This window comes from Ziziphus jujuba, chromosome 4 (genome assembly GCF_031755915.1).
Source record: "Ziziphus jujuba cultivar Dongzao chromosome 4, ASM3175591v1".
NCBI classification, from domain to species: Eukaryota; Viridiplantae; Streptophyta; class Magnoliopsida; order Rosales; family Rhamnaceae; genus Ziziphus; species Ziziphus jujuba.
In genome coordinates this window covers 32,006,981-32,030,842 of record NC_083382.1, presented here as the reverse complement: position 1 = coordinate 32,030,842, position 23,862 = coordinate 32,006,981, and the positions used below count along the sequence as shown (strand labels likewise).

At 34.4% G+C, this 23,862-nt stretch overlaps 5 protein-coding genes across 6 annotated transcripts; 2 read left to right on the top strand and 3 right to left on the bottom strand.

Moving 5' to 3' along the window:
- Positions 1-216: 216 nt before the first annotated feature.
- Positions 217-4,079, bottom strand: LOC107415327 (serine/threonine-protein kinase STY13). The gene is made up of 6 exons (XM_060816442.1): positions 3,284-4,079; positions 2,702-2,834; positions 2,321-2,516; positions 1,489-1,611; positions 1,229-1,389; positions 217-1,021 (listed from the first exon to the last, which is right to left on the bottom strand). The coding sequence occupies exons 1-6, from the start codon at positions 3,412-3,414 to the stop codon at positions 707-709; spliced, it is 1,059 nt and encodes a 352-aa protein (XP_060672425.1). The 5' UTR covers positions 3,415-4,079; the 3' UTR covers positions 217-706.
- Positions 4,080-6,904: 2,825 nt separating this feature from the next.
- LOC107415242 (ribosomal RNA-processing protein 8) lies at positions 6,905-9,919 on the bottom strand. Of its 2 annotated transcripts, XR_009638534.1 has the most exons (10): positions 9,616-9,919; positions 9,446-9,507; positions 9,197-9,248; positions 8,261-8,375; positions 8,086-8,180; positions 7,760-7,866; positions 7,554-7,668; positions 7,433-7,477; positions 7,212-7,345; positions 6,905-7,033 (listed from the first exon to the last, which is right to left on the bottom strand). XR_009638534.1 is itself a non-coding variant. In XM_016023537.4 (9 exons), the coding sequence occupies exons 1-9, from the start codon at positions 9,838-9,840 to the stop codon at positions 7,277-7,279; spliced, it is 885 nt and encodes a 294-aa protein (XP_015879023.3). In that variant the 5' UTR covers positions 9,841-9,918; the 3' UTR covers positions 7,127-7,276. The 2 variants fall into 2 exon arrangements, 1 of the variants encoding a protein (XP_015879023.3); XM_016023537.4 differs by lacking the exon at positions 6,905-7,033 and having other exon boundaries at positions 7,127-7,345; positions 9,616-9,918.
- A 1,721-nt stretch (positions 9,920-11,640) lies between these two features.
- LOC107415332 (chalcone isomerase-like protein 1) lies at positions 11,641-13,209 on the top strand. Its single transcript, XM_016023637.4, has 4 exons — positions 11,641-12,220; positions 12,352-12,595; positions 12,703-12,794; positions 12,874-13,209. The coding sequence occupies exons 1-4, from the start codon at positions 11,884-11,886 to the stop codon at positions 13,005-13,007; spliced, it is 807 nt and encodes a 268-aa protein (XP_015879123.1). The 5' UTR covers positions 11,641-11,883; the 3' UTR covers positions 13,008-13,209.
- A 26-nt stretch (positions 13,210-13,235) lies between these two features.
- On the bottom strand, positions 13,236-16,379 carry LOC107415317 (putative glucose-6-phosphate 1-epimerase). Its single transcript, XM_048471669.2, has 9 exons — positions 16,220-16,379; positions 15,838-15,984; positions 15,132-15,206; positions 14,655-14,711; positions 14,410-14,567; positions 14,169-14,300; positions 13,970-14,072; positions 13,784-13,883; positions 13,236-13,692 (listed from the first exon to the last, which is right to left on the bottom strand). Exons 2-9 carry the CDS (start codon positions 15,913-15,915, stop codon positions 13,475-13,477), a joined length of 921 nt encoding a protein of 306 aa, XP_048327626.1. The 5' UTR covers positions 15,916-15,984; positions 16,220-16,379; the 3' UTR covers positions 13,236-13,474.
- A 2,489-nt stretch (positions 16,380-18,868) lies between these two features.
- Positions 18,869-21,374, top strand: LOC107415323 (putative pentatricopeptide repeat-containing protein At3g01580). Its single transcript, XM_016023627.4, has one exon. It carries the CDS (start codon positions 19,131-19,133, stop codon positions 21,243-21,245), a length of 2,115 nt encoding a protein of 704 aa, XP_015879113.3. The 5' UTR covers positions 18,869-19,130; the 3' UTR covers positions 21,246-21,374.
- Positions 21,375-23,862: the final 2,488 nt, after the last annotated feature.

The following is a 23,862-nucleotide window of genomic DNA, read 5'->3' as shown; positions in this document are numbered from 1 at the left end:
TCACCAATAAAAACATATTCTAGGCACAAAATCAGTTTCAATCCAACTTTTTCCAAATTCCAATTTACTTCCACAACTGGGTTCTCAATATTATGTACGTGCATAACGCATATTAATTAAGCAATAAGTTTGGACGTCAGCCGCACGTGAAGCATATACCAAAAAACCCTTTCAATTAAAAAAAAATAAAAAAATCGACCAGATTGTAAACGTATACGTACAGCATCCGAAAGTGGGAAATTATATACATCAACACCTTTCATTATCTCTGAGAAAATCCGGTTATATAGCATCTAAAAGTAACTGAATCATAAATGTTGATTAAGAAATCACTTAAAAACTGTGAGTAATTAAGGTTACCTAGTTTCATGGAAATAGGACCTGAATATTGGTCATGGACATGCTGATACATTGAAAAGAGATTTTTTTTTTTTTTTTTTTTTTTTTTTGGGGTTCACAAAGAGGGAGTAAAAGGCTTTTGGATGGACCCTATTTTACAATGTTAATACATCACAGCAACCCCAACTCCAGCATCTTCAGTCAGGATCAAACTAAAGTTAATGTGAATTAAGTGACTACACAAATCTGAGGATAAACATCTCCTTTTTCAAGATTGTATTCTTCTAGATATATGGGGGGAAAATATGGTTTATTAAGTGTGCCTAGCAGTATTTTTGGGATGGTGAAATTTGCACCGTTGGATGGATCAGTAACACTGGTTAAAGCAGAAGAAAAATCCTTTAGGTTTGTCTTCTGTGTTGTTTTTTGGAGTATCCCCTGAGTCATCTCTAGTAGCCATCAGCGAACTAGTACCGGGTGACTCCGGTGGCAGAACAGCATTCTCGGATTTGAACATCCTAAGTGGGATGACAGGCTCTGGAGGTGAAATGGTAGAAAGATAGTGCAGCAACATCTGTATGATTTGGCTGAAGTTTGGTCGAGAGTTTGGGTCTTCTTTCCAACATGAAGTTACAATCAAAGCCAAATCTTCAGGTAGGTTTTCAGCGCTGGGCCTCACATTCTGAAAACAACAAAAAAGTATAGCCTTAAATCCTTATTCTGAATAAGCAAAAGAAATTTTGGTAGAAATTGTTTACAAAGGGAAATTTGAATAACTAAATTTGACACTGAACTACAAGATGAATCCAACTCTAACAGCAGAAACCGACCCCAAAAAGCATGTTATGTCAAGTTTGCTTGCTATGACATCAGAAAAAAAAGCAATTACCTTAAAAGCGGCTGCATATGCAGCCTGTAGATTTGACATGCCTTCAAAAGGCAACTTATTATGGATGAGCTCCCACAACACAATTGCAAAGCTGTAGGCATCCACCTTGTTCGTATAATGCTTCTTCTCTCCGTGCCTTAATGTAACCGTGCTGTAAAGCTGCCAACGAATACAACTCTTGGATGTTAGTATTCTGATACAGAACAATCATCCACCCAACAGATTTATAGCTTTGAATTGAATTAGAAAGTGCCAATCCTCAGGAGCCATCCACCGATACGTCCCAGTCTCAGCGGTCATCATTTCTGTCAATGATTCTTCTCTAGCTAAGCCAAAATCCGCAAGTTTAACAGTTTTATAGTCTGCAGTCAAGAGCAAGTTTTCTGGAAATACGATAGAAATCAAAGCCATCAGATTTTTGCAGCATCGCTGGTCCCCAAAAGATGCAATTTATACTTACATCACTTTAAAAAATATTGTCATTAAACGTGGCACAAAATTCTTAAAGTTAGGAATAAGTCCTGTCTCGAGAACTAATATATACTCCTTATGACCATCCCTTCATTCAGGTATCTACCCATGTAAGGAAGCTAGAAGCCTGTACTGCATACTATTCTCTCTCCCACATAGCTTCATTATCACTTTTTCACCTCTAAAAACTAAGCCACAAATATATTGTAGAATCACAATTAGAGAAGGTCCTAGCTCTTTCATCGTGCAGAACCGAAACCAAAAAGTACTGGAATATCACTACCCAAAGCATTTAGAACTTCTAAAATACCTACAGAGAATACACAATCTGCTCGAAACAAATGCAGGTAACTCAACTTTCTTGCACTTGTAAACATGATTTCAATCACAACTACAGACCAAACGAAATAGAGATACATTATATGTGTGTGTGAAAGATCCACTGCATTTAGCAATGCTCTAAGGCATTTCTGATAGAATTATAGTTTGAAATTTGAATGATTTTAAAGAATAATGCTGTTCCTGTCAAGTGCTGATTAACTGTTCCATTCTTTCCCCCAACCCTCTCAAAACATAAACATAATATGTCAAACAACTAACCTATACAAGATTGCAACTTACCAGGTTTCAGGTCCCGATGAATTATCCCATGGGAGTGTAAGCATTCCATTGCGCGAGCAATATCAAGTGCAAACCCAACTGCCACGCCCATATCCAAGCTTCTTGGCCGCATATTCAAAAGGTATTTCCGCAATGTTCCACCCAATAGTAGCTCAGTTACAATGACCATGACAGGTTCCTTGCAAGCTCCAATAAACTGGTAATAAACAAAGACAAAAGTTCCATCACACATTGCATATTTCCGGCTTAACGATTCACTGTATCGAGTGTGAATCTTTATATCACAACATCACTAATATAGCAAGTCCAAAAGAACAAGTTACAAGGCTTTCTATGTTTTTAACGCTTGAAGTATATTGCAAAATTGCGAATCAAACAAACCTTCACTAAATTTTTGTGTTGAACTTTGGATATCATTGCAACCTCCCTCGCAAACCGAGCTTCTTTCTTGGCAATCTCTTCTTGGGTTTCTCCTTTATTGACAATTTTAACAGCAACTGTTTGATTCTTATATCTGTGAAAAGAAAATAAACACCAAAAACACAATCATTTATGCAATCAAACAAATAAATAATTACATACCATATAAAAAGATGCATCGAATATGAAAACGCCAAAGATGAAATTAGGCAAAGTTCTGATTTTCAATTGTGTTCTAACCCCATTCACCACCCTCAACCCCCCAGAAAATGAACTTTGAAGAGGTCCATCAGAGCTGTAGCAGAAAACTGAGATTGAAAAGAGGGCTGAGGTTGAGAATGTGGGGTATTTATAGTATATCTAATATCTTTGGGAAAATCCAATCTCATAGGAGATCATAGAAAAATTGGGTCTCCTTTTTAGGCCACAGAAAACTAGCAAGAACAATGTGATGTGTAAAATGATTTGAGAACTTCAAAGATGGAAAGGGCCAAAAAAAAATAAAAAAAGACACAGGGCAGAGAAACTCAGAGGTTGACTTACTTTCCTTCGTACACTTTGGCATGCGCGCCTTCCCCAATCCTCGGACCAACAAAAAGATGCTTCGGATCGATCAACCACTTGGAATCCAAGCTGAACTCTCCAACCGAGTAAACACCATTTCCAGATCCCATATTTCTCTCTCTCTCTCTCTCTCACACACACTCTATTACAACACAGGAAGAAACCCAACTAGCATAATATATATTTTGACTTACCAAATCATACGTCTTTGTGTATGATTTGAAGCAAATTCAAATTCAAAATGCTTGGTCTAAGTTCAATTCTTGGAAAAACAGTACCACGTTTGGAGGGAGAGAAAAATATAAAAAGAAGCTAAGCCCTGTAACCATGGCAGGCTTCACTATACAGACCCATCCCTGAAATCACGCTTTGCAGATTCTAAAAAATCTAAACTGTGCCTTCCTTTGAAGACATAGAATATATATAAAAAATAAAAAATAAAAATCAGATGCACCCACAAACAATTCCACACAATTTAATATGAGAAGCCTCAAACAACAACAAGCTCCTCTGTCCGGGGAAAAAATAAGAAGAGCAGATCAAATATTTATTGGGAAAGAAAAAAAAAGGCAAATAAACTAGCAAAAAAACCAAAACCAGTTGAGCTTCAATTGGAATATATTGAATTGAAAGTCGAGGGCTTGAAACTCCAAGACCCCAGATAGATATTTGAAAGGATGGTGGTGGCTGCGTTGATAGATAAGAATTCGGAAGGTGGGTTTGAGATTAACTTTTGGGCTTTCCCCGTAAACTACTCTGTTCTCGATCTACAGATAAAGCCGAGGAAGGAAGTAGAGTCACTGTCAGAGAAAACAGTGTACATTTTTATTTATTTATTTTTTTATGTAATAAAATATTTAATAATACAAAAAAGGTTGAGAGAGAAATAGGAAGAAAATCTAGATGGCGGAGATGAGAGATTTGACACATTTGTAGCATATAATTGGCAATTAATTTAATTTTTTTAATACAGAAACAGTAAATTTTACTTTTTGGAAACAAAACAAAAGCATAACCAGCATGGCGAGCAAGCCACCAAATCAATCTCGCACATGGATCAAGGAGGATTGATCAGAACATGGAGACAATACCAATATACCATTCAATGAAGGTATTGAACTCCTTTCCACTATTTTGTCTTTGATATTTTTGGTTATTGTTTACTCAAAACAAAAACTTTGTCCATACTAAAGGAATAGTGATACATGTCAATTGTACTGCTTCAGTTAAAATACTCAAAAAAAAAAAAATATGATGTAAATTCAGCAATTCAGACGACTCCAAAAAATCCCTTTGTTTGGAAGAAGAAGTAGAAAATGGAAAAAAAAAAATAAAAAAAAATAGAGAGATAACTTTTTGGCTTTTAAAGCAGACAATATAATTGATGCAGGTGTTTGTTTTGTTGAATGTAGTTTTGGTTTTTATGATAGTTTTTCTTTTGCATAAATGAATGGAGTATATTTGATTTGGGAAGTTTTATGGTCACACGAGGTACGCAGCATTTAAGGATAATTATGTCGTTAGTTTCTGGCTTTTTGTTAATTGTTTTTGTTTCTTTTATTGTTTTTGTCTAAATTAAATTTCATTCAATATAAACAAACATGTGACAGAATGAATATTAATCATTCGTTAAATATCTATCTTAATGCCTACATAATGATCCCCAAATTTAGTGCCCAAAAAAAGGATATGTTTCAATGCTCTTGTTCCATCTTTTAATTGTTTTTTTATTTGCTAGTGGCCTTTCATTTTTATATCAAACAAAAATTTTGGCGTTTACCCTTAAAAGCTCCAATCATATTTCCACAATGGGTCCTCTGACAGCTTCGTTAAAGTTTTGGCATTTCGGACATCGATAATTTCTCTATTAAAAAAAAAAAAGATATCTATAATTTTTTTTTGTTCAAAAAAGATATGATAAACCAAATTAATTAGTAGAATTATTGCTGCAATTAAGCAGGATATGGTACCTGTTTAACAAATCTTTACACTATTTGACAATGGATCTCTTCCAATGTCCATTATTACATTAAAAAAATTATGAAATAGATTCAAGTGAAAATTTTCATTTTATAAAAAAACCAATATTTTGAGAGGAAATTAATTTTTACTCATTCAAAAGCGAAATCCTCTGTTTTTTTTTTTTTTTTTTTTTAACTGTTTTGGGTTTATATGAAAGAGGAGCCATAATATATATAAATATATATAAATATACATATAAATAATTTATAATCACATGGTTCAAGTGGGAAATAAATATTGTCGGTGTGCTACCAAAACTGAACAGAAAATGTTAAATGGAGCCCACATAAAAAAGTTACAGTGGGACCGAATCAACTTGGAAGTATCCAATTAGGTAATAACACGTAAAACCGTGGACTTTTTGTACTGGTACTTTGCGTTCCTTTTTTAGTTGTAGAAAAAATAGAAAGTAGAATTTTTATTTATTATTATTTATTTATTATTTTGGGTCTCGTGCGATTGCCCGTGAGGGACATCAGCTCTTTGGACTTTGTGAAAGGAGTCGGTGGTTGGCTCTTGGCCCTTGGTTTTCCTGTTCATAGTTTTGACTTTCCCACCATCCACCATGTTCGTTTGTAGATTGATTGGTAATCAGACGGCCACAGAATAAAGCGTCCAAATACCCCACTTTCTTCATATATTTCAACGATTCATTCCTTCCCTTGCTGCTTCAAATTTTCTTGTTATTGTATTCATGTTTATTTTGTAAAAGGAGAAGATCACAAAGAAAACCAAGAAAAAAATAACAACTTTTAGCTATCATTGACTTAGCTCAAAGAAATACATGGTTCTTTTTTTTTTTTTTTTGGGTATGAATTATTACCATACGTCAGTATGTGAGGATTAGAAGTCAAAAATTGCTTCTAAATAAAAATACAACAAACATATATAAGGTTGAAATGAATAGATGGTATTTGAAAATAAGAAAAAATGAATAAATCGATGCGGGTTTGAAAGGAAATGTGAACTCTTTTTGATCCTCTGATTGGTTATTTGTATGAATATATATGTATGGGCATTTTTTTTTTTCTTTAGATTTGATTTATACATATATATAAATATATATATTGGGACAGGTCCTCAAAAAGGAAGAACATAAAAACAACATAATTATGTGACGACTGATAGAGGGTGCAAAATGTTATGGCAATTCCTTATCTTCTTCTTGCTTATCTATTTCATATCTCTAAAGTATTGCTTCCACATGTTTCCCCTACCCTCTCTCTCTCTCTCTCTCTCTGTTGAGTTCACAAGCAAAATCGTTTTCCTTTTGCTTGTTTGCTTTTTTTCTTTTCTTTTGTTTTCTTTTTCTTTAGAAATTATTTATTTTCTTCTTAAAGAAGTGTTTTTTATTTATTTTCTTCATCTGAACACCTATACAAATTCTACCGCAAATCAATCTATGACTTCTTCTATTCAATCTATGACTCGAATCCATGCATACGCATAGAGAAATAAGATATGGTGCTCAACCATTAAATTTACCCCACTTGGTCTTTCTACAAGAAGTTTAGGTCGGGGCAAGTCAGCAATCCATCTATCAGGCTTGCTCAAAACCTAAGGAAAAAGAGAAAAAATCCGTTTGATATCAAATTTAGACATAAGTTCCAACCCAACAAAATGAGCCTGATTTATCGTGTTTATTCTTGTGGTCTGAACGCCTTCGCTTACAGACATCTTATTATTACTAGTATTTTTTGGCTTAAAAGTGTATATATATATATATATATAATATATTACATATAAACATATCGCACATATCTATTTTCTCAAGAAAATTTTCATGAAAATTCTATGCGGTTAAGATATAAAGGAAATCTTATATAATTATGGGCCAAAAAGAATTCGAACTTTCAGAAACTACATGAAGAGCCATAATCTCAAATATATAAATAAAGCTTCAGTAAACCTAGAACTTCACGAACAAAAAAGAGTTTTAGTATTAATCTCTCAGCGACGCTTGTATATACAAGGTTTCAGCTCAGGCCATTCAATTTGCTTTTTGACATTTTGCTCCTCCTGCAGAATCAAAGAAGTGATTATTTTTTGTATGAGCATGAGCCTCACAAGTCTGAACACTTTAACACCAACTGAAAGAAAGCCTACCTTTTTCTTGAAGTATAATAAAATGAACATCTTATTAGAGAAGTCCTGCGCATATGAGACTACATTAGCATACATGCAAAAAATCAATGCTAGTAAGGAAATTGGAGGCACATAAGCAGACCTTGAATGCTGTAGAAAATCCTAGCTCGCAAACTGCCTTGGTGAACTTTTTGGGGTCTGCTCCTCCTGTATTTGGATCAAACCTACTCTTTACTTCTGCTATCAAAAGCGAACCACTGTCAAACAGCCATCGTAAATCAATTAACATGTTACTCACTTAAATCAGGTGATCAAGACATGGAATTTTTTTTTATGCATTTTGCAGACCATGGCTTAAGTACTCTGTATGCTTCCTTGAGGTAACTTGGGTAGTTAGTTCCCATTAGTGAAAGACAGAAGACAGAAACATCCACAGATGAAGAATCAAGAGGTATCTGCCAGCAAGCATAAGCAATTAGCTTTTGGAGAATAGCTTTTACAACTGGTATGTATGTAAACATTATCATCCAAAAATTTTTCTTAAGCATATTTCTGGTTACTGGCTTCTGAATTTTGCATGATCAAGCAGAAAATGTTGTAGTTAAGCACAAAAGCACATCATAATTGTAATATGCACCCTATAAACAAAAAGCAATGAAAATGAAAGCACTTACGTTTGACATGTCACAAGCAATTACTGAAGGGTCCTTTGAAACAAGATCAAAGGAGAAGACTTTGTTCTTCACATTTTTTGCAAGGCGTGCATCTCCTGATTAAATTTCAATTTTTATTTTCAGTTTTCTGTTGCAGTAGGGTACAATAATTATTAGAGTCCAGTATATATCTCACCACACCCAAAGTCAGCCACAACCAGAGAAGGGCTGTGATCTGTAAGCCATTTTATGATAATATTAACTGGCTGCTCAGGCCAATGTGACATTTGCTCTTGATATCCTGCATGATACTGGACAGGTAAGTAAATAACATATGTTAATTCTCAAAATAAGAAGAATCCCATCCAGGATGTCATTTACGGTCACTTTTCCTAGGTGACTTTAAGAGACAATAACAGTGAAGGGCAACACAGCAATATAATTTTGATATTATGGAGCCCTGATATATATGAATGTAATACTATAGCACAATGATTGGCCAGCTGAGTTTGATTTTACTTTTTCCAGTCCAATCTCATCTTTTGGAATTATAAATACCCAATCATCTTATATGCCATAAACAAGTACAGAAAGCAGGCTGTGACTGGGGTGGGGTGCCTAGGAAGCAAAATCAATATGGATGAATCATGCCACTCAATAATGGCCTATAAATCCAAATCAGAACATAAACTATGAGTCTCATTAGAGTACACAAACCTAAAGCAACTTCTGCCGCTAGTAAATGTCTAAGCAACATCAACCAATTAGTCATCGCATGGTACAATGTCTAGTGTTTACATAGTTTATCCTAAAAGCTGATTGAAGACTGCAAGCAAATTTTATTTTTTGATCTTATTGCCATAGGATTGGATTTTAAATCTTTGCACTGACATATGCCACCAAATCTCATCCTGGAAGTCATATTTCTATAGAAATCACGGCAATCAAATAAGTTAATAATCTACCATCAATATTCTACATCACAGTTCAATGTCATAACCTTACACATTCAGCTAAACAAACGAGACTCCGAACCCAACTCACGTAAACAAATAAGAAAGAAGCTAAAAACAGCATGGAAAGAATACAAAATTTGAATAATAAAAGTTACTTCATTTGGAGTAAATCTTACCACATCAAATAAGGCTGGGTCTTCTTTAAAATAATCAAGTGCCTCTTTTCCACTGAGAAAAATAGAGAAAACGACACCAAAAGTCAGATTAAAACCTCCATTAAAAAGGAGTAGTTAGCCACAGACATACAACCTAAAATTTTCTTCTTTCCTCCTTCGTTTTCTCATTAACCACACAAAGAATCAATGAAAAAGAAAGGAAAAAAAAAAAAAAAAAACAGAGGGTTGGGGGGAGAAATAGTAAATTACCTGCAAGTATAGAGCTTCTCATTAAGCATTCTGAAGTGCCCACCGGACAACCTCGCTCTCATCTGCATCACATTCAATAACAAGACCATAATAATAATAATTAAATCAAACTCTACAAAAAATTTCCATTCACAAATAAAATAAACAAGTAAATAGAGCAAAAGGAAGACCTTATCGAGAAAACTAGAAGCATTGGAGAGTCCCTGCGATTTTCCGGACTTAGCAGAAGAAGCAGAAACCTGTTTTCCTTCTTCATCTATTTGCCGAAGCCCATCAACTCGTTGAGTTTTGAAGGTGGTGGTGGTTTCTTTCGGTTGAGAAACTTTGCGTCCCTCACTGTTAGACCTCCGACGCTTCTCCCTCTTCCGCTTTCTGCTCGAACATCTGTCTTCCATTGCTGGAAACTCTTTCCACTGCCAAGGTTGTTCCTCCTAAACGATTTCATGCTCATTATACGGGCATGAGGGCTATTTCTTTAACGGAGCCTTAGCCCAAAATTTTGCTTTTCAGGCCTTGATAAATGGCCTCCTTCGTAAGGACTAGTAGACCAGAACAATGACATTAATGGACCTCAAACTTGGAGGTTGGAACAAAGGCTTCCTTCCAAGTATTCCAGCCCAACAAATTTTTTTTTTTTTAAACTTTTGTTTTTTTAAGGCGTCTTAGGGATTGATGGTATTTTTGGAACTTTATACTTGTATGGTAGAATATATTTGGTTATCTCATTCATCCACAGGTTGTCTGAGGCTGGGCCTGGCATTATAAATGTGAATGAAGCAATTCAGCACACCTTTCTATATGCTACACCTTTTATATTTATTTATAAACATAAATATATATATATATATATATATATATATTTATATTATTTTCTCAAGAGCCCTTTCATGCGTCAGTCCTGTTCCCAAATTAATGCTACCCCTCTCCATAAAGGTTTTTATTTTTTTATTTTTTTTTATTTTTTAAACCAAAACATATATATATATATATATATAATTTTTTTTTCCGTTTGTTATTTTAATTAGTTTGATAAAATAATGCTGATAAAAAGAAAACCCGGAAAAACCAGAAAGATCTGATATGATTTTATGAAAAAATTGGAGATATTCCAATCCCAAAACAACGTTCATGTTTCATATGTAAAGATCTGATAAGATTTTATGAAAAAATTGGAGATATTCCAATCCCAAAATAACATTCATGTTTCATATGTTAAATATATATATATATATATATATATATAAATATTGTGTAAATTTGACATAATTAATTACTTATTTATAAGATTTATTTATGTCATTAATATGACCGGTTTATTGACTGAATCATATAATAAGGTTTTTGGGTACACATTTTTTATAATATTCCAGTTGATCCATTGGACTAGAAGACTAACTCTCTTTAGAGATCCATTTCACTTATTTATATTTATATTTTCATTATTATATTTATTATTAAGTTATTATTTTAGTGTGAGTTAAAATAATGAGTAAGTTGTTAACTTGCATGTAACTCTAATCTTTAAAAAGCTAAGATTTTATTGATAGCGCAAGTGAGAAAATATAAACGTTGTATTTTGTTAGGATCTTGAGAGAGATCATTCAAATTAGTAAAAGAGGGGTTAAAGAACAATATGCCTATTATAAGCACAAATATTTTTTGTTTCTATTTTGCATGATTACAGATCAAGTTTATCAATAATTGAGTTTAAAGGTTAATAATTTTACAATTAATTGTTGATTTTAAATGAAATTTATTATGTATGTTTTGGATCTGTATTTATTTGTTGTAATATCAGATTGTATCAATTATGTAATTGGTCAGAATAAATTCTTGAAAAATGCGAGTCACTTTTTTCTTTTGTTAAAATTTTATTTTTGACAAATAATATGTAAAAGTTCGAAAAAAATTTCAAGTATTTTTGGAAATACCAACTCTCAACTCACTTGGTGAGTCTAATATATGTTATGTGCGACGGAAGAAATTTGCTAAAGAGTTTCAAGCTATCAAGAACAATTTTTTTTCCCCCGAAATTATCATAATAATTTATAAAAGTCATAATGAAATTTATTTATGATTGATTAGAAATTTATTTTTAAAAATTGTTTATTTAATGCAAGCAACATCAAATATGAAAGCTCAACCACTTGGTGATAATTAAGCAAGCACTTCCCTAAACATTAATAAATCAATATATATTTCTCATTAACTGTAAACCAATCTTATCGTCACAACCAATACAACAGTAGGCATTAATGATCATATTATTACACAGACACAACCCTTCTGTTTATCCCAATTTAGTGCCTCTAATCAATGCCCTCCCTATTCACCAGTTCATCAACCTTTCCGTACTATAAAAACGGCTCCACTATGTGCATACATACTCATCAACAAGCACACTCAAAAATTTGTCTTTCGTTTTTCAGTCTGAGAGAATGGCAACCACCGTTGAAGTTGAAGGTGTCATTACAAAGGCTGAGAAAGTTACTTTGAAGCCTCAGAATCCAGAGGAAGGAAATGGGATTCAATCAAAGGAAGAGATGGCAAAGGATTCTGTGAAGAATGAGAATCAAGCAAAGCTAGCCCAAGAACCAGACAATGATCAAAAACCTCAACAAGAGGAGGAGGTGAAAACAGAGGAGGTAGGAGTTGAGGTTGAATCCAAAACGGGTGTTTCATTTCCTGTCAAGTTGGATGATGGGAAGCTGTTGAATTGTGTTGGTTTGAGGAAGAAATCCATGCTTGGCATGGGCATCAAGATTTATGCCTTTGGTATATATATATATATATTTTTTTTTTTTCGGCTGTCTTCTTTTTGTAATTATAGAAAAAACAAAAGAAAAAAAAAATTTGATTAACGCAAAAAGGAATTCATAAACTTTCTAACTTTTTCTTCTGTACAGGGATATATGCAGATAATGAGAAGCTGAAAGATCTGCTCAAGTTGAAAATAGCGAAACCCCCAGCAAAACCCACCAAGGAAATGTATGATTTGGTAATTGATAGTGATCTTGGAATGGTTGTGAAGTTGGTGATTGTGTTTTCTGGCCTCACAATGAGCATGGTTAAGAAGAACTTCGATGAGGGTCTTGGAGCATCCATAAAGAAACTAAACGGTGGTAAGAAGAATGATGAGCTCGCTAGCAAGTAACTACCAAAACCCCTTCCTCTGTCTCTCAACTCCTAACCAATTTCTACTTAGCTAATTACAACTTTCTTATCATTTTCTTGATTCTGGTCTTCGTTTCCTACAGGGTTATGGGCCAAGCATCAGACAACATCAAGCTCACATCAGGTTCTGTCATTGAGATCTCTAAGCTTCCGGGATATGTCCTTCAGACAAAAGGTGTGATTTTAAGGATAGTGTTTTAATGCATGCAGAAAAAGTAAGAGACCCTGAACTTTGATGGTTTGATTGGTTGCAGTGATGGGAGAGGTGGTGAGCAAGGTTGAGAATGAGCTTTTATGCAGGGCTTATATCCACCTGTATCTTGGTGATGATCCCTTTGACAAGGACGCTAAAGAAAAATTTGGGATGTCCCTGCTTTCTCTCTTCTAATTGAAGCACGTGCTGAAACACGTTCAAGTCAATAAGGTTCTCATACTACTATCAGCGGCTGAACAAAATAGCTCAATAAGGATGGCAAATGAAGACTGTGTTCTTCGTTTCTGTCATAGAAATATCTGAAAGTGTGTTTAATCAGCAATCCATCTTGTTTCTTGGGAAATCTCAATTTGGAATGAAGCTAGAGTTTAGAGTTTCATAAATCCAATAATAATCATGCTATAAGGCAACTAAGATGACTCCTTCATCTAATATTAATTTCATACAAAAGTGACGAAGTCGGCAAAATATAAGAATGTTCCTCGTCACATATTCAGCTACTTTAGGAAAATTTTAAACTATCAACAATAAAAGGTGATACATGACCAATAATTAAGCAAGTGGCAGTATGTGGGTGTATCTAAACTGTAAAAGCTTATATAAAATTTTACAAGAAAGGTGGATTTACACCAAACTTCAGCTCAGTGAAATCCATAAAGAACCTTATAAGGATCCAATTGCCCACTGCAATAGCTTGATGAAACAGTAGAGAGTTCTTGATGACCCCTCCACTCTTCAAAGGGTTTCAAGACAATAGGGGTTTCAACAGCTGCAGAACCCACAGATAACATGGTTTTGTAATCTTCATCCCCGAAATCTGGAAGAGCCTTGGCCTTTTTGTCCCACGGGTTCCATACAACTGGACATCATTTTAAAGTATTATTTAGTAAAAACTATAAGGAATTGGATTTTTAAACTTTGGTTTATATATGAAATGATCGTATAAAAACCTGCATCTGGCATGCCATTCTTCCGCAATGCAAAAGTTCTCTTCTTCTCATGGTCTATTATGGCAATCTTTGATGGGGTGCTCAAATACACCCTGTCAATCTGAATATGAAAATAACAATCTTTCCTTAAGAAATTTTGAAGTGGACAATTAGGTTGCTCATGAATTTGTTTTTATTCATTGGTACCTCGCCATCGAAGGTAATTGCATCTGCCTGCTCAGTGAACCTTTCTCTGTGCATCAGATTATCAAAGTAATCTAGCGTCTCCAAGCCTTCAATACGTACTTCACTGCAAGAGTACAAGCCCCGCTTAAAATTTCTGATCTAATAGTAAATTTGAAGATGCGCAAAGTTCAAAGAGCCCAGGAGCTTTGGCAACACTAACCTGATGTCTGATACGGATAAGTAGTTGCGGAGAGCAAATGTGAAAGAGAAAGGTTTGCTATCCAAATTTCTCACACGAGGAATCAATGTGAGCTTGCCCGCACTGAGGGATATACGAAGCCGCAACTCGAACCTTTTGAAAACCCACCACGAAAATTAACATTTACAGGATTAAAACAAGTAATTTGTCGCTTCTGCATATCACACATCTCTGCTGAATTCATCAGGCTTCAAGAGCATACCTACGAGGCCAGGTCTTTAAATCCTCTTCTGTGGACTTGAGTATCAGGTCCACTGATGACTGGTTATTAGCAAGAGGCAAAGGAGAAGGATCACTGTCTAGTGACCACAATCTGTTCCTTGCAAATCCATGCTGCTCCAGTGAACCAAAGTTACCAAACTGCAAAAGGAAGTTTTAGTTAAGAATTCACAGTCTCAGTAAGAATAAAAAGCTAACAAGTTTCTATTTTCTCTACTAGCTACCAACCTGTGGAAAGCAGACTGGTATTCCTCCTCTGATGGCTTTTGGTGGCTTCCAAATAGCCTGTGGAATAGAAAGATCTGCATTTAATTAGTTAAGAAAATAGGATTTCTTTTATACTAAATTAAGATAAGAGAGGGATTTCTCATGTTTAACCAAGATGAAACCCCAAAAAAAAAAAAATAAAAAAAAAGAAGGAATAGTTGGAAAATGTTGCTTTGGTAAATGAACATCAATCTACTAAGGTCCAATACATGAAATACTGGTGAATGCTCAAATTGAATATGGACCAGGAGTTCATAAATTGGAAAAAGACAAAAGGTAGTAATAAGCAAGTTGACACTCCTACTGGTTTGCCATATGCTACTTAGGTCTTAATTCATGAATGAAGATCACCATCCAAATTAATGAAGTCAATACCTAATCTGTTGACTTATTTATATACGGTAGACGGTTAAGAGCTAGATGGCTTGTTTAAGTTACCTTGGTGCTCCTATAAAGAAGCTCTTCTCTTCTTTCATTCTTCCAGGAAATTACCTGCCCGCCATCCAAGAGCACCTGAAAACCATCAGAAATGTCAAAAACAGCCCAATTGAAAATGATATAGGAGGGAAATTAAGCTACTACATCTTCAACAACATTCAATTATTTATGTGATTAACAATATCGTAAATCATCAAAAGAGATGCATATTTTTGCACCCTTTGCTGTAGAAAAGTTTTTCATTTTGAGGTGGCTAGCCAACAATAATACTTTAAGCTCAAATTTTAGAATCAATGCTCGACTGCAAAATCCCAAAAAGTGACAAATTTGTTGAAGGATTAAGAAGTTGGCCATCAGGAAGCTATGTAGACATCCTACCAAATAACCAGACAAAGTCTTCGAAGGTGCTAACTTCAAGAAACTCCTACTCCACAGTCTTTTCACCGACACTTTCGTCTATTCCACATATCCATACGCAAAATTCTCTCTTTTACAACCACACAGCAATTAACATAGCACCCCAGATATATTAATATTTTTTTCCTTATAAACACTCTCATATATATATATATATATTATATAAATTAAGTGAATCACTGATGAATTTGCCAAAATTCATAACAAAGAATTAATCTTTTAAGTTTAATCATCAAAATCACGGTGTACAAATATCAAAAAAAAAAAAAAAAAGAAAGATTAAACTAACCTCCGCAGAAGACCCAGTTGGCTCAGTCAGTATAATTCGAGGTAATCCATCGGTATCGTGTACTATATTCAACGGCATCGGCCTCAGCCGAAGATTTGCTCTTATGGTGCTCACTATTGGGTTCACTTTCCCTTTTTTCCACTCCAGCTGCAAAACCAAAAAACCAGACAATCAAACACACCGTAAACTTCTCATTTCACCAACCACACAAAACATACATACATATATATATATATATATATACAGCAAAAATTACATCAAGAGTGGTCTTTGAAAACCATTTTAATGAAAAAATATGTATATAATCATGGACAATTCAATGAAAAAGAAAAAAAAACCATAAAAGAATAAGAAAAGAGATAAGGATAAAGGGTTAGCTTACGTTGTTTGCAATTATTATTACAAAATGTTATCGGCTTCAAGTAGGAAGAAAAAGAAGAAGAACAAGAAATAATGCTGTGGGTTCGTGAGAAGTCCATGTTATGCAGCCATACATATATATCTCAAAGATAGAGAAAGAGAGAGTGAGAGAGCCGAATATCCAAAGAAAAACCCAACTATACTTTTTGTCCTCGGATGCTCTGGTCGTTGTGTCACTTTCAGTTAAACTAGTACTCTTCTGTTTTGCGCCACAGATTCTCTCTGTGAACCTTCCTTTACTGCAACTTTCCATGTATTCCTATTCTTTTTTTCCATCCAATCCGATTACATTTTGATTTGAATACTTAAAAATATATTTTGGGTCAAATCATTTCAGATGAGTCATGGGTTTGATTTGTCCACTTGTTTACGTGGCAATTAGATTGTGGAATTTTTATAATTCATGTCGAGTGCAAGTGGCTGCAGCTGATTATAACTTTCCAAGTTGATAGATCAAAAAAGCTAATGTCACCCAAATATTTTCATATTTTAATGAGGAACACACTTTTAATCAGCGGTCCTCATTGTATTGAAACTTTGTTGATTTTCTATCTTCCATTATTCTTTCACGGAACAAAAAAAAAATAAAAAAATCTTGTGTCCAATCGCTTAGATTTTAACTTTGTTTTCTCTACCATTTTCCAACCGTTGGATTATAAATGAAAATTCATTCATTTCCTTAAAATACAATCAAATGGGTTTCCATTATTTCTTATAATGTCCAGCCCAATCTAATTCAATCTAAATTCCAAAATCAATGTTTTTTTCTTTGTCTTGTGGTTGAATTTATATATGCATCATTATCTCATCGTAGAACAACATGTAAGAGGAGGATTTAAAAGAGGACATTTTGAGATAATTTTTCATAAAAAAAGTAAAGATATTTCTAAAAAAGGTAAAGATATTTCTATCAAATAATCAAATACGAAAGACTTATTTAATATTAAATCATAAACTAGTCAAATTTGTGGCACATTTACATATGTAGAAGAGAAGCAAAGCAATTTTGGTACAAGCATCATACACGTATGAACAACACCAAATATATATATATATATATATATATATAAAATTATTTTTACCATCGAAAATAATAATTTAACACAAAAAAAACCATTCAGTTTGATGATATATGATGTAGAATACGATTTGATGCTATAATAAAACATTTTTTTTTAAGAAAAAAAAATTATATATATATATACACACAGAGATATTTCTTGAATTGCAAAATAGGTTTTAGGTACCTACAAGGCTAAGCACAAATCGCTTTAAGTTGACGCAGCTTATAGAAGTGGGTGGGCAGAATATAACGTGAAGCTTTGGCTCACTCCAAATTTCTCTTCCTTTTTTTTTTTTTTTTTTTTTTTTTTTTTTGGCGTAAATTTTGGGTGCATAGCTCTGTATTGGATTTTGAAAATGACAAACAAAAGTTCGGGAATTACTAATCACTAGTAGGAGGCAGCTAGCAGCTTCTGATAAGAGCATAGGACGGTGACAAAGACTCTTCCCAATAATCCTTTTGTTTATATGAAGCTCATGTCCACATATATCATTCAATGTCTTTTGTATGTTTTTGTCTTCCCCACCTTAAGAAGACAACTACTAACTAGCTTCTTATAGCCGTCGAATGGCCTACTAATTTACTCAAGAATGCCAATTTGTTCAATTTATAATAATATCCCATCAAGATTTTTATAGTTCTTGACCTACATAGAGGAATAGGATGTGACCTATTTTCTTTTCATTGCCTCACAATGATTACAGTTTATAATTTTTTTTTCCTACTGCAATTCCACGTTATATAAATAAATAAAATATTTTCAAAACTATGAAAAAATTAACTATGAAAAAATTAATTACATTTTCTTTCTCATTCATGAAAAATTAACACCTACATTAAAAGAATGTGTACTTTCTAAAAGTTTTATTATTATTATTGCTTTTCACTCAAACTCAACATGTGTCCGGTTATTTAGTTACCAAATGATAGGCACCTAGCTAAACATTTTTATTTTTTAATTTTTTTTTAATTTTCGTGAATTAGTTATAGATTTTATTATTACACACAAAAAAAAAAAGCAACTGAATAATCATATCTAAAACTTTTAAAACTGTGGTTCGATTCTTGATATGCCCTTTTATTGCCTTACGAAGTTCCACATCACAATGCCATATGGCAAGACATCTTTTTTTATTCATTAAAAAAAAAAAAAGGCTAAAGATTTTGTTATTTCATAAACCGTGATTTTATTGGATAAAACATTTAGATGACGTGGATATATAAATGAAGAAGACAGAGATTATGTAATATGCATCTTTTATCTAGCCTATTTAGATGAAGTACTTATAGTTATAATTAATTCGGAACAATATTATGCTCTTTGATGATAAGTTTCAAATTCTGAATTTGATTAGATATTAAAACCCTTTCCCAATTTTTAAAACTAGAGAAGAGGAAGAAATTATCCAATCCTAACCTACTTTTTTTTTTTTTTTTTTTTTTGTCCTTTATAGTCAAATCAAAAAAAGCTTAAAAAGTAGACTTACACCTAATCTTTACCTAATAAATGGACTAACCCATTTAAATATCTTTGTGAAAACAAATATATCTATTCGCCCAAACCTAACTTAAATTAAATACCATAGCCCGATATAAATACAAAGAAATGAAAAAATAAAAATTAAAAAAAAACTTTAAAATATGGACAACCAAAGCAAAATTTAAAAGTTTACATGTTTTTGTTAAAGGAAATACTTCATTCTACAAGCACCCAAAACCATCTGTATATTTACCGAGTGGGGACGGTGTAGTGTATGTGTTACTGAGTTGTGGATTTGCGAGGTTTTGGGCCTTTATAGTCTTTTCCTTTATGAGAAGGAGAGAATTGCTTGTCGGTCTGTTTGAAGCTTGTAATAGTTGGAAATCAGTGGCCAAACTTCACTGTCAAACACTCAAAGCTGGTTTTGCCCAGGACAGTTTCTTTGCCACCAAACTTACCCTTTTATATGCTAACCATGCATCGCTAGAGAATGCTCGTAGAGTGCTCGATGAAACGCCTCATAGAAGTGTTTATCTTTGGAATGCTACAATCAGGAGCTATTGTAAGAAGAACCAATGGGAAGAGACCTTGTGTCTTTTTCACAATATGGTATCTAGTGGAAGAGTTGATGATGAGAAGCCTGATAATTTCACAATACCCATTGCTCTTAAAGCTTGCGCCGGGTTAAGGGCGCTAGAATATGGAAAAATTGTACATGGGTTTATAAAGAAAAATGCCAAGATTTGTTCGGACATTTATGTGGGTTCTGCCCTTATCGAATTGTATTCCAAATGTGGACAAATGGACGATGCCTTGAAAGTTTTTAAGGAGTTTCCTCAACCTGATGTCTTTTTGTGGACTTCGATGGTCACTGGATATGAGCAAAATGGTAGTCCTGAAGAAGCGCTTTCCTTTTTCTCCCAAATGGTAGCTGCGGAGTGTGTTAATCCTGACATAGTGACGCTTGTTAGTGTTGTTTCTGCTTGTGCTCGGCTATTAAATTCCAACCTTGGCTGTTGTATACATGGTTTTGTTATTAAGAAGGGATTTGATGCTGATTTAGCTTTGGGTAATTCATTTCTGCATCTATATGCAAAGACAGGTCATACAAAAGATGCAACTAGCTTGTTTAGAAAGATGCCAGAACAAGATATTATCTCATGGAGCACAATGGTTGCCTGTTATGCTCATAATGGGGCTGCAGTGGAAGCATTGGAAACTTTCAACGAAATGATCGATAAGAAAATCGATCCCAATTCAGTAACTGTCGTTAATGCAGTACAAGCATGTGCTGTTTCCTCTAACTTGGAAGAGGGTAGGAAGATCCATGAACTAGCTGTTAAGAAAGGTTTTGAGATGGACATTTCGGTCTCTACCGCTTTAATTGATATGTACATGAAGTGCTTCACCCCTGACAAAGCAGTTGATATCTTCAAAAGAATGCCCAACAAAGATGTGGTTTCTTGTGCTGCAATGTTGGGTGGATACGCTTATAACGGAATGGCATACAAGTCAATTGGAGTCTTCCGCGACATGCTTTTAGAAGAGATGCAGCCTGATGCTGTTGCTATGGTGAAGATTCTTGCAGCTTGTTCAGAGTTGGGAATTCTTCAACAAGCTCTTTGTCTTCATTGTTATGTTAAAAAGAATGGCTTTCTTAATAATATCTTTGTTGGAGCTTCATTAATGGAGCTGTATTCGAAATGTGGTAGCATAGATAATGCTATCCAAGTTTTTGAATCTATGGTGGACAAAGATGTCGTTATCTGGAGTGCAATGATAGCGGCTCATGCCATTCATGGCAAAGGAGGAGAAGCTTTAAAAATATTTGAGCAGATGATCAAGGACTCAACTATTAGTCCCAACGACATCACATTTCTCTCTGTTTTGTCAGCTTGTAGCCATTCAGGTTTGGTTGAAGAAGGGATAGAGATATTCAACATGATGCTTCATGAATACCATTTGAAGCCTAGCTCTGAGCATTATGGAATATTAGTTGATCTTCTTGGCCGTAAAGGAGAATTAGACAAGGCCGTGGAAATTATTAACCAAATGCCAGTTCCAGCTGGGCCACATGTTTGGGGAGCCTTGCTGGGTGCATGCCGGATTCATCACCATATGAAGTTGGGAGAGTTTGCAGCAAATAATCTTTTCCACTTAGATCCTAATCATGGAGGTTATTACATACTGTTATCAAATATGTATGCCGCGGACCAGAAATGGGACAGTTCGGCAGAACTTAGAATGCTAGTAAAGGAAAACATGTTGAAAAAGATGTTAGGACAAAGTGTGATTGAGGCAGGAAATGAGGCATATAGCTTTGTTGCTGATGATAGACTTCACCCAGACTCTGAGCAAATCTATGATGTGCTGGGAAAACTTGGAGTGAAAATGAGAGAGGAAGGTTATGTTCCTGATTCAGAACTTTTGGTGTATGATTGGTAACAGGTTTCATAGTGTCCATTTTTTTTAATTTTTTTTATTGGAATCTGAGGCCAATTTGAAATTTTATGATATAAGAAAAATGTTTTACTTTTATTAAGTTGATTTTTATGAAATGAAGTTTTATTGATCCTCAAAACGATCTAATTTAATTCAATATATATAACATATATAAATAATATTTACCAAAATAATAAAAAAAACATATATATAACACTAAAGATTATGTTTCGGAAAAAAAAATAGAGGAAAAATAAAAGTTAGAGTTTCAAATTATGAGTAGAATTCCAAAATAATGTTTTCATATGAAATTTGCTTTGGTTCGTATTAGCAAGCACCGGTTTAATATATTGCCACACAGAGAGAGAGAGAGAGAAACCATTTGACAAAAAGAAGCAATACGAAAAATGAATTTAAAAAAAAAAAAAAAAATTCTCGAAAAGAAGCATCCTGGCACTGAAAACAGAGTCGGAGCGAGAGGTCACCAGCCAAAATCTAACAAAAAACAATCATTGAATGAAAGCCCTGTTTAGAATCAGAACCGCTGCGCTTAATAACGGTTTTTTAAGCTTGAACTTTCTTCGGTCCTCTGTTTCTACGTGTTCCGAAAAGCCACTGGAGCTGATACGGACCAAACTCATAACAAAAAGTCTTGCAGAGAAGCACCAGCTTTAGCACTCTCAGAAAGCCCATGCAAAGTTTTTTGCTTATGGTCCGCAAAATGACGAATATTTATCTCCTAAAATCTCCATTTTGTACGCTTTGTTTGGCGAAGTCGATCTGGCGAGCATTGCATTTGAACGGATAGAGAAACCAACTAGTTACCTTTGGAATATTATGATTAAGGGGATATGCCAATCAATGTCAGTTCGGATCGTCTTTGGGAATAGATACCGAGATGATGCCAAAGGGTCTAAAGCCTGACAAGTTTACTTTCCCACTTGCGCTTAAATCTTGGGCGGGATTTTCTGATTTGAACCTGGGAAAGTCGGTTCATCAGCATTTGGTGTGTTGTGGACGCAGTAATGATGTTATTATTAATGCTGCATTAGTTGATATGTACTCCAAATGTGGTAACAATGAAACTGCCCGGTTGGTATTTGATAAAATGGGGGTGAAGGATTTGGTTTCTTGGACTTCCATGATTTCGGGGTATGTCACACGGTGGTTATAACAATGAGACGTTGGGGTTCTTTGATTTGATGATAGTGCAGGGGTACAACCCTGTAGCGTAAGTCTTTTGAGTGTTCTTCTAGCCCGTGGCAATCTGGGGACTTTGAGAAAAGGTGAATGGTTTCATAATTATGTAATACCAACTGGGTTCTGTTATGGATATGTATGCCAAGTGTGGGAATTTGAATTTGGCTCGCAGATTGTTTTGGAACAACAGGGAAAAATGTTGTTTATTGAAGTGCTATGATTGCAAGTTGTGGGATTCATGGGCAAGGAAGGAAGGCACTTGATCTTTTCAGTGATATGATAAATGCAAAGGTGAGACCAAATCATTTGACGTTCACCTGTATTCTCACAGCTTGCAGCCAGGACTATTAGAAGAGGGTAAGAGGTATTTCGAATCAATAGTACAGGATTTAGGTATTGCTACAAAACTCAGCAATTATGCTTGTATGGTAGATCTTCTTGGCCGTTCGGAACAAATATCTAAGCGGAAAAACTAATAGAGACTAAACCAGTGGAACCTGATGCAAGTATGTGGGGTTCTTTATTTGGTGCATGCAGAATTTATTGTAATCTAGATTTAGCAGAAAGAATTGCAGATCGTATTTTTGAACTGGACCTTCTTCGTGCTGGATACCATGTTTTGTTCTCTAACATCTGTGCCGCTAAATCTAGTGGAAGGAGGTCGAGAAAGTGAGAAAAATGGTGTCTAAAGAAGGAGCTAGTAAAATTCAGTATTTAGTTTGATTGAGTTAAAAAATGAGACAAGTCTCATCCTCGGTCAGATAAGACCTATTCTGTGCTTGAAGAGTTTGCTGCTCCTATGAAGCGATTGAGTTATGTACCATTAACAGATTTTGTTCTTCATGACATTGAAGATGGGGCAAAAGAATAGGCGCTTCTTTACCGCAGTGAAAGACTGGCAATAGCTTTTTGTCTCATTGCCACTGCTCCGGTGACTGCTATTCGTGTGACTACTACTCGTGCGACAAAGCATTTAAGGATTTGCCGGTATTGCCATAGCGCTATCAAGTTTATCTCTAGAATCGTGAATCGGGTTATCATTGTGAAAGACATACTTAGATTTCACCATTTTGAGAATGGCTCTTGTTCTTGTGGAGATTACTGGTAATTAATAATTATAATATGTCTGGTTGATTTTGTTATTAAATGTTAGATGGTAGTTAGCCTTTAGTTTTCTTTTCAAACAAAGATATATTATAACATAGGAATAAATGTAGGAGAGGAAGCTATTATTTTTGTTTTTTTTTTTCCACAACTACTTATTTTCTTATTGGGCACAGGGGCTGTTGACATTCTTTGGATGCACGAAGAATATGATGATATTTATAAAATAAATAATACATTTTCTATTTGTGCTGAAAACTTATCAAATTACTTCTAAAACTTCTATGCTAGCTAACAGTTCCTCAAACTCGAAACT

Bases quoted from the DNA above. Each gene is read 5' to 3' on its own strand.
- LOC107415327 (XM_060816442.1), bottom strand. From the start codon at position 3,414: ATGGGATCTGGAAATGGTGTTTACTCGGTTGGAGAGTTCAGCTTGGAT. The intron at 2,517-2,701 runs GTTTGTTTGATT...GTTTATTACCAG, and splicing joins AACACAAAAATTTAGTGAAG to TTTATTGGAGCTTGCAAGGA. The intron at 1,022-1,228 runs GTAATTGCTTTT...TGTTGTTTTCAG, and splicing joins CATATGCAGCCGCTTTTAAG to AATGTGAGGCCCAGCGCTGA.
- LOC107415242 (XM_016023537.4), bottom strand. From the start codon at position 9,840: ATGGAAGACAGATGTTCGAGCAGAAAGCGGAAGAGGGAGAAGCGTCGG. The intron at 9,508-9,615 runs GTCTTCCTTTTG...AATGTGATGCAG, and splicing joins CTTCTAGTTTTCTCGATAAG to ATGAGAGCGAGGTTGTCCGG. The intron at 8,376-9,196 runs GTAAGATTTACT...TTACCTGTCCAG, and splicing joins ACCCAGCCTTATTTGATGTG to TATCATGCAGGATATCAAGA.
- LOC107415332 (XM_016023637.4), top strand. From the start codon at position 11,884: ATGGCAACCACCGTTGAAGTTGAAGGTGTCATTACAAAGGCTGAGAAA. The intron at 12,221-12,351 runs GTATATATATAT...TCTTCTGTACAG, and splicing joins CATCAAGATTTATGCCTTTG to GGATATATGCAGATAATGAG. The intron at 12,596-12,702 runs GTAACTACCAAA...CGTTTCCTACAG, and splicing joins AATGATGAGCTCGCTAGCAA to GGTTATGGGCCAAGCATCAG.
- LOC107415317 (XM_048471669.2), bottom strand. From the start codon at position 15,915: ATGCCGTTGAATATAGTACACGATACCGATGGATTACCTCGAATTATA. The intron at 14,712-15,131 runs GTAACTTAAACA...TCTATTCCACAG, and splicing joins TTCTTTATAGGAGCACCAAG to GCTATTTGGAAGCCACCAAA. The intron at 13,693-13,783 runs GTTTTTATACGA...AATGATGTCCAG, and splicing joins GAATGGCATGCCAGATGCAG to TTGTATGGAACCCGTGGGAC.
- LOC107415323 (XM_016023627.4), top strand. From the start codon at position 19,131: ATGAGAAGGAGAGAATTGCTTGTCGGTCTGTTTGAAGCTTGTAATAGT.